Here is a 9,505-nt window from a genome sequence, read left to right on the forward strand (position 1 = left end):
GGCGCCAAACTGCTGCGCCACCCAGGGATCCCTGGTACTTGTTATATAACCTTAGGGTAAGTTGCTTGACCTTTTTAAGCTTCCTTTCATTCATATGTAAATGAAGATAAATTACAGTATTTTACCTCAAGTTTGTAGTCAGATAGATCCTGGCTGTCATAAGTGCTGGTATGTAGTAAACACTCACTAAATGTTGGTTCTGTTCTTAATCTGTAATGATAATATGTCACTGGTTATAAAAATGTGCCTTACGTTTTTCTTTTTCTTTTTTTAGCTATGACTCAAGACCTGTGATAAAGGAAATCTGCTTTTGAAAAATAAGAGAACTTTTTTCCTTTGGTTGGATTCTTCAACACAGCCAATGAAAACAAAGCACTGTATTTCTTTTCACTGAGATATCACTGTTGTTCCCAAGAAAGAATGGCAGACAATCCTAGACTTCCATCATAAGCAGAGTGACATGTAGACATATTTGCTGCACATGATGTTCACACAGTGAAAGTCATAAAGAGACAAAGTGGTATTGTTTACATTACTAGAAAATTAATAGCTTTCCAATGGCAATAACCCATTTATGAAAGAGTTTTAGTCCACTGGAATAGACAGGGACCACATACTGTGGGAGGCAGATAAGCATAGAGCTGATATTTGATGCACATCCTGTAATGGTAAACCCATCCCTAAAAGTATCCTAAAGCAGGTACCAGACGTGCTTTTCTTTGGCCTCCTAAACAAACAGGTGAGTCAGCCCCTCCAAGAGCCAGGCAGCTCAGAGTGGCAGTGTGGTGCTAGCAGATTGTTTTCCTTCAGTGGACCAGGGCAAGGGCTCCCTGGCCATCTTCCTTCACAGAGGCATTAATTTGGAAGGAAGCTAGCTGACAGGTCGAGTCTCGGTGACATTGTCCTTCCCTTTGGTGACAGTATGCAATTTTCACATTTTAATGGCTCCTGAGATGCAGTATACTGAAAACCAGTCTCTCCTTCACTAGCAAAGATGAGTCCCCTTGACTCTGAGCATTAAAACTTGCTCTTCTGGAATACTGTGCTCCAAGTTACTTAACTTTCCCCCCAGACTACATGTGGAAAAGAAGGAATAGTAACAATCACTCCAGGTTCCCCCCAGTGATAGCTTGGACAAAATGTTCATTCTCCGATTGTATGCTTTTGTTTTTTTTTTTTCCTTTCTCTTTTCCTTTTTTTTTTTTTTCCTTTGAAGATTGGCAAGCAAGGGTTGGGGATAGGGAAAGCACTCAACCTTGACTGCCTCCCCCTTCTTTGATGTGAGCTGGGAAGTAAGTGTGCAGCTAGCGACCTTTTTTCCTTCTGTCTCTAGGAGCGCAGGAGACCCCCTCACTGCACTTGCGCTCAGTCAGCTCCTGGGGCGGGGCCTTGCTGCCATCAGCACTGCTGCCCCACTGACGAGCACACTCCACTGGCCGGGCAGTGCCAATGCTTCTTCACTGCACATGACTGAAGGGGAAGAACATTCTCTTAGGTGTTACTGCTTTTGCTCAGACTTTGCAAAAAAAAAAAAAAAAAATTATATATATATATATATATAAAATATATAATTATTAATCACCTCTGTCCTTGAGAAAGCCTTGAATGAATAGAGAATTTATTCCATTGCAATATTTGATTGTATAGAGGCACACTGTTTCATCAACAGAAGAAGCAAAAGGCTGTGTATAAGTTTTTGGTACTATGTACCACCTCTGTTATTCTTCTAAAGCGAAGTATTCATGTACTTAAACCATATTCTATTTAATTGTGTTTGATTTAAAAAATATATATATATGAATTATATTTAAAATTGTGTCAACTTCCTGCTTTCAGGGCATTTATGGCTCTTCTACTGAAATGTGTTGATTCTTCCAAATATTTCCATTTGCTTTACAAAACCCAGACATGAACCGCTCCTGGACTTAGCCTTGTGTTTGGAGTGTACGCCATAGACTTGAGGTTTTATTAGGTGTAATTGCTGTGATTAACTCATTTTGTTCTTTAAAAAAAGTATTTCCATCCTTTCACTTTGCTTCAACCTTTAAGTAACAGAAAAGCAATATAAAGGTCATAGAATAAAATGTGGTTTTGGGTGACTTGCTGCCTCTGCATGTTTTGGAATAACCATTTCTGTAAGATTCTAGGCTATTTAAGCTAGTACTTTCAGTTACGATAATATATAGTAATTTCTTGGTATACATTTTGTGCTTCTGAGCTAAAGATGTCAGTACTTGTAACATTATTACAAAGAAAAGAATAGCAAATTGGAGACTTGGTTACTTTTCTCTGCCCTACCTGCTGTGGGACACAGTGGCCAACTGTGGCCTGAAATTATTAGTCAGATTAATATTTGGTCGGAAGTAGATCCTTGTACTGATGTTAAAATTGGAATTGGATTCAGTCTGGCACCACTGTGTTTCAGGTTCTATGCAGTGTGCCCACAAAATACAGTGCCTCAGCAGGATTTTCATAGGCTCAAGGAATCAGTTGAACATCCATCTTTATCATGTTTATCAACGCAAATTGTTAGAAAAGATGTTAGTGAAAAAGCGCTACCTTTTGTAGTGAAAAAGCAGTATCTTTTGTAACTTGCCATGTCTTTATCACTCCTGTAAGATTTGATGAAAGTAAAAAGTAAATGTCAACCAAGTCCAGTGAAGAGCAATAAAACAGGGAGCAACTTATTGTAACTTTTTCGACTTGGGTTTCAGTATTTGGTAGAACTTTATGAAATGTAAGTAATGCACATTTCTGGAGCTGTGTTGAATTCAGTAGGAGTTTGGAGGAGAAGGTCACTCTGAATTGTAGAAAATTACAGACAACTCTGTTGTTTTAAGTTCCAGTAGCTAAGCACCTGGTGAAGGAGCTCTTCTGCCTCTCTTTCTATTGACACTGTTTGGGGGTACACTGACCCTGCCCTCATTCCTGCAGGAACCATGTCTGTAAACTAATGACATCATTCCCCTTACACCTCCCCACATACCAGTTGATTAGACCAGGGTTGAACTTCTGATCCAAACAGGCTCAAGACAATTCTTAAGAATTTAAGAATTCTCCCTAAGAAGGAGAGATACCTTCTGGGATTGCAGTTTGCGTGGGGCCCTTAGAAAGTCAGGACCTGTGAGCCACCCTACACATGCTGAGAGGTTCAGAAGTAGGAAAACCTGAGTGAGTGCGAGTGAGTCAGATCAGCCACTTGAGTAGCCTCGAGGACTTAACTGGTTTTTGGATCTGGTTCTCCATCCTTGCTGTGGACTCTGTTCACCCCTCAGGTAGCCTTAAAATGCATTTGGGGTTTTCAAAAATCAGTCTGAAGAGAGTTTTTATTAAAACATGGGACCAAAAGGACCTTGACTAAAGTACTACCAGACTGTTCTAATTACAAATCATCATGCATCCTCAGCATGTTTGCAAAATGCCCCTAAATTCTAGGGAATTTTTCTTTAGTAAACCTTCTTTGGTTATTTTGTGAATTCTCTCAAAACAGAATCCTCAACTAATGGAGCTAAAAGACATTGCCTCATTTTTATAGGGAGGAGTTACTCTGGCCCAGGAAAAGGGTGTGGGATAATCACCATTAGAACTCAGGCCTTCAAAAAAAAAAAAGGAACTCAGGCCTTCTGGACCAGAGCCTTGTCATGCTTCCCAGCATCCTTCCAAAGGATAAACACCATCCCCGCTTTTAGCAACTATAATAAACCCCGAAATAGAGGGCATTTCTATTAATGAGTAACTGAAAATAAGCTTCAAATGATGGAGTGATCAATCCCTGCAGTGATTATCACAAAATAGGTACATGCTGACCACTTCTGTGGACTAGTCAAGACACCCGGCCTTTGGCTGGAACCGTAAGTGAGAGTAAATCCTAGCGAAACTTTCAAGGTTACAACTTAGGCGACCCACATGTTATAATAGTAACCTGATGAGACCCCTTACAGATAAGCACTCTGGGTACTTAGGAGGCCTCCCTGGCTGGGGCAGGGTGGGGATGGCTCCGAGTAAGAAGCGTGGTACTGTGTTGATACGGGACAGGTGGGAATGGCCATGGCGTGGCCAGTGTTGGAGGGATCAGTATAAGCAAAATTCTGGAGGGCATTCGTGCTCAGGGAGAAAGAAGTTCATCTGCTTGCCTGTCACATCAGGGTAGTTATTTCTGCCTTAGTAATTTTATGCAACCAAATATTTCCTTAGTCTGTTCCCCTCAAACCGCCTACTCTGGCACAATGAGGGTGTCTGAACTCACCTGGAATAGTTAAGCCCATTGCCTAAGGGTGGTAGTGCATCCCCCTTCCCCCAGGTACCATTGAGGCACCTCTACAACTGCTTCTTTAGTGTCCCCTGTGTTTGTGAGCACAGGCTGGGGCAACTGTCAAGGCCTGTGGTGCGCAGGCAAGGTGCTAGAAAGGGTGGGCTTAAGTTCAGCTCAGAGAGAGCTGGGAATTGCCAAGGAGCAAATAAGAGGATTGTGGTGACTGTTGTTTCCCCGGACTGGACTGGACTTCGGGTATTTGAGTCCCTCATCTTGAATGTGCCTTGAGGCTCCTCCCAAATGATCCCCTGCTGGCCTCTGCCTGCATTGCAGTAAGAGTCCTGCGCACCACGCACCTTGTGGAAAAGCCCCAGCTAAACAGTGCCATGGGCCTCCACACTGTGTAGCTCTGAGCCACGGGCCCAGCCTAGCGGGCTCGCCACAACCCAGGGGGCTCCACCCAGACCCTCGGTTTCCTCTTCTTGACAGAAATCAACCATTGTTCCTTCTAATGACAAAGCCACTGATTAAGCAAATGTTTGCCAATTCCAAAGTATTTTAATGCCTACTAAGTGCCAGGCTCTGTTTATAGTGCAATGTTACAGGAATAAAAGAAAGTTCTGAGCCCCCTGGAGCTTCTGTTCTGAGGAGGAGATAGACATTGGAAGCTCCATCTATAGTGTGTGCTGGTATTTTTTTGACTCAAGATAGCCTCTTGAGCCTATGATTTAACATCTTTTCCTTACAAAGCTTTGCAAGAGGTCACTAGGCTTTCCTGACCCATGGGGTAGAAGTGGCCTAAGGAGGGGTCGCTCTTCTGAGAGCACCTGCCCCTCGTGGACCAGTTGCTGTGCCATTCCATTTATTCCCTGAAGGACTAGACATGCTCAGGTGTTGAACACCTATCTGACAGCAGGGGGTGGGCCCCTTGATGTCTGAGGCCATCAAGTCTGAGTAGGGTAGGCTTAGAAGAGGCCAGAGGATCAGTCTCAGCCCCCTGGGGTTCTGCAGAGCTTTGGGAAATGTGAATTCTTAGAAACCAGAAACAAGAAGGCTAGTGTAGTTATCACACACACGTGATACCAAATCCCGGCCTTGGAAGAACCTAGCTAGCTATTGAGCTGATTCCATGAGGTTATCAGCTCTGAGTTCTGCTTTAATGATAATGACAATAAACAGCATAACTGAATACGTAACACCGTGCCAACCACTGGTAAGGTAAGTACCTGCTTTCCCCTCGTGGGAGGGAGGCTGAGGCTTCAGAGGCCAAGGAAACCAATCCAGGCACTGACCCTGCCCTCTTCCCCACTACTCCGTTCTGTTGTAGATCTTCCTTAGCTCTTCTCTCATTGTGCTGCTTGTTTGTTCTCACTAAAAACTGGTATAGGGCAGCCCCCGTGGCACAGCAGTTTAGCGCCACCTGCAGCCTGGGGTGTGATCCTGGAGACAAGGGATCGAGTCCCATGTCAGGCTCCCTACATGGAGCCTGCTTTTCCCTCTGCCTGTGTCTCTGCCTCTCTCTCTCTGTGTCTCTATGAATAAATAAAATCTTAAAAAAAAAAAAACTGGTATAGCAGATGCTGAAGGTTTCTGGAAGAGGGGATTGTGGCTTTAAAACAATCCATCCGTGACCTGTGGTAGTTCTTAAACTTTCACATGCTTCAGGATCTACTGGAGAACTTGTTAAAACGTGGATTTCTGGGCCTAACCCTGTTTCTGTTTTAGTTGGTCTGGGGTAAGGGCTGAGAATTCCCATTTGTAACACATTTCCAGGTGATGCTACTGCTGCTCCTGAGATCAGACTTTTGAGAATCACTGCCTTTAAATCTTCCTGTAAACTGGGAACTGAATATTATTCATTCCCTTTTATTGGAAATGCCCATGCTACACAGAAGTGGAGTTTGAGGCGTATTACTTGTGAGTCACCACAACAAACACATAGATCCTTTATTCGTATTCAGATGTTAAAGCCAAAAACACCCAAACAGCACCCCACTGTCTCAGTCACTGAGCAAGTCTGAGACCATGGAGGCAAATCTCTTCTCCTAGGGTAAGGCTTAAGAGAAGCCACAGTCTAGTCTCAGCCCCATGATCTCCTCTGCCACTTGTCCCCATGCCTCATGCCTTTGCCAGGAAGTGCACCTGCCAAGTTCCTCCTGGGCTGCGACTTTAGGCTGTTGTGGTCACACTGAAGGTCCCAGTGGAATCTCTTGTGCAATCTCTGGTCCATTTCTTTCCAGTCCCCCAGGTCCTTGATGCCAACTGCCCTCTGAAGTCTTGATCATGCCTTTCCTGACCCATCTCTCCTTTGCTGTCCTTTTCAAGTCCCTCCCATAGGACCTGGTTCTTCCTTTCTTCCCCTCCTAATCTCCACTCTCCCTGTTTATTCCTTCAGCATATGCTTCCTGAAGATTTATATGCCTCTTCTAGTTGCTGTGAATATAGCAGTACCCAGAATGCACATACTGCCCACTCTCCTTACAATCTAGAAAACAATGACAGTTCATGCGACAAGTGTGGTGGGAGAGCCCGAGGAACCTGTTAGGGGCCGTCTAGGTGGACCCCTCTTTGTGAGCCACAGACTTCCCAATCATCTCAGTCTTCCTCCAGAGCATGTCCATTCTGCATGTCTCTTTCCTCAAGATAACATTTCTTCCCAGTCCTGACACATGCAGGCCGCTCCTCTCCCTCCCCCCACCCCTACAACTGGACCAGGACTTCATATTGGCATTGTCCATGACTGGCCACTGCTGGCCCGATGCTATTTCTGTACCCTTGCTCCACATCCTCCCTTGCTACATGGAGAGGCTGTCCTCTCATCTCTGCCGCCTGCCTGGCTCCAAGACACTCCCAGCTATCTCCAAGTCTTTGATGCTTCATCAAAGACTACTTCATTCCCACTCCAAGAAACTTCACTGATCCATGGTGGTGATCCACCCAGCAACCCAGCTTAGAGCTCTTTGGCTGCCTTTGTTCTCTTCAATCACATCCATAACTAGATCTTGTCATCTCCTGCAACTGCTCTACCTCTGGTCGCTCCTCACATTTTAGCCCACCATAACCTCAAACGATGCAAGTACAGTTATAGACTCCTGCTGGGATGGGTGAAAAAGAGGAGTGGGAAGAAACTTAGTAATTATTCCAGGGGGTAGGTATACTCTCATTATTACAAGAGTTAGGTTTTGTAAACCAGCCTTTCAAAGAGCAACTTCAAGAGCAATAAGTGAATACTTTTGTTGTAAGGATTATAAACCTGCACCTACATGATAAGTTGGGAGTAGGGGGCAAACTGTCCTAATGTGACAACTTGGATCAAACTTATCAATGACAGTGTCAGACAAGTATTTTAAAATGCTGTATTTCAAACAACTTAGATGCAATTGAAGGATATACACTTGAAGAAACCATGGCTCTGGATACAATGAAGACAATGTCCAAGATGCATGTAGACTTTGAATAAAATTGTTACTTGACATGTAAGAATGGGGGGGGGGAAGCAGTATTTTGTATTAATGTATTATTGTATATAATGTTATTTTAAATATGCATGTGTAGCTCAATAAATTAGATATTATAACAAGACATCTGATTATTTCATCAACATTCCTAAAAGTTTAAATTGATTTGGATTGATCCCTTAATTTTTAAAAATCTGTTCATTAGATAAATAGAGATTTGCCTTAAATATAAGATTACCTATATCATTAATGAACTCCCTGTTGCTGCTGAATAAGTCCAAATTCCTTACGTAGCATTTAACACCCTGACTGATCTAGCTGCCTAGATATTGGAACGCTAGACTTTAAACCATCCCTCTTCCCACCCTTTCTCTGAGCTCATGCCTTTGCTCAAATATGCCTACAGTTTAAATGTCCTCCCCCACACTCTGCCTAAAGAAGTCCTTCTCACCTCTAAAGGCTGGCTTGCTCCCTCCTCTGCCCCTTACTCCAAAAACCTCCCCTGGTGCCCAGTCTCTGAGGTGCCCGAGCACATCCTCACACAACATCCAATGGTGTCATGGACAGTTGGTTTTGGGCCTACTTCATCAGATGTGTGTGAACTCTTCCCAGGGAAGATCTAGTGTTGATCCATGGGGCATGGCCCAGGAGATGCTGAAGGAAAAAAAAAAAAAAAAAAAGCTGGCTTTAAATGAGGCCCAGGTAATGGCCTTCCAGGCACTTCTATCCAGAATCAGAGCTACTAAGTCTTCCTATGTCTTGGGGGCTGAAAGGGTCCTTGCTACCTCCTCCTAGAAAGAGGCTGATATTGAGATGCCACTTTCTTGCACTAGTACAGCAGTTCATAAGGTTTGGTTCACAAGTACCTATCTGTTTTGAGATCCTTTCAGGAGGTCCTCACGGTCAAAATTATAACACTGAGACATTAACTGCCTTTTTTCACTGTGTGAATATTTGCACAGACAGTGCAAAAACAATGGTGGGTGAAACTTCTGGCACCTTAGGAGGAATCTGGACAGTGACACCAAACTGTACCAGCGGTCATTGTATTCTTCACCAACATGCACTAGTCCTAAAAAATTTTTTTTGATAAAATAAAAGCCAATCTCCCATAAGAATGTCATTAGTGAAGCAGAAACTGATTAATTTTATTAAATCTCAACCGTCAAGTATATATATATATATATATTTTTTTTTAATTTTATTTATTTATTCATGAGATACAGAGAGAGAGAGGCAGAGACACAGGCAGAGGGAGAAGCAGGCTCCACGCAGGGAGCCTGATGTGGGAATCAATCCCGGGACTCCAGGATCATGCCCTGGGCCAAAGGCAGGCGCTAAACCGCTGAGCCACCCAGGGATCCCTATGTTTTTTTAATATCAAGGGGGCCAAAATGAGAAAACTGTATAAAACCCTTCTGCATAGTCAATATAATGGGGGCCTCCAGGAAAAGCACTTATCCAATTGTTTGGGTTGTTAGCAGAACTGGTCACTGTTGTCATGGAATACTGTGAAAGAACAACGGACAAACTGGTTATTCAGACTTGAGTCTTCAAAAGACATTTTCTTGAAAACAAGTGAAGCAAGCCTATGGCTTTGAGAAGAAAACATTGACAGTATTTTTTTGCCGAGGATAAAATGTGAGTATTCAAGCAAAATTTAGAATTTTGAAAAACCGGCATTTGCCACTGTGAGCTTGAGAGCTTCCTATTTTCAAAAGACATTTCTGTTGAGAACTGATTAACAGATGTGATTTTTTTTTTCAGATACTGTATGATGAAATGTGTCAACATT

General features: G+C 43.2%; 1 protein-coding gene across 3 annotated transcripts in view; it reads left to right on the plus strand.

Annotated features, from left to right (window-relative positions):
* AKAP10 (A-kinase anchoring protein 10) overlaps positions 1 to 2,693 on the plus strand; it is an 85,580-nt gene extending 82,887 nt beyond the window's left edge. For all 3 annotated transcript variants that reach the window (XM_038537029.1, XM_038537030.1, XM_038537028.1), the window contains exon 15: positions 275 to 2,693. In XM_038537029.1, the coding sequence (XP_038392957.1) occupies positions 275 to 280 (6 nt within the window). In that variant the 3' untranslated portion in view covers positions 281 to 2,693. The remainder of the gene's footprint in view (positions 1 to 274) is intronic.
* The last annotated feature ends 6,812 nt before the right edge of the window (positions 2,694 to 9,505 follow it).

The sequence above is a fragment of the Canis lupus genome, chromosome 5 (genome assembly GCF_011100685.1).
Source record: "Canis lupus familiaris isolate Mischka breed German Shepherd chromosome 5, alternate assembly UU_Cfam_GSD_1.0, whole genome shotgun sequence".
Taxonomy (NCBI): domain Eukaryota; kingdom Metazoa; phylum Chordata; class Mammalia; order Carnivora; family Canidae; genus Canis; species Canis lupus.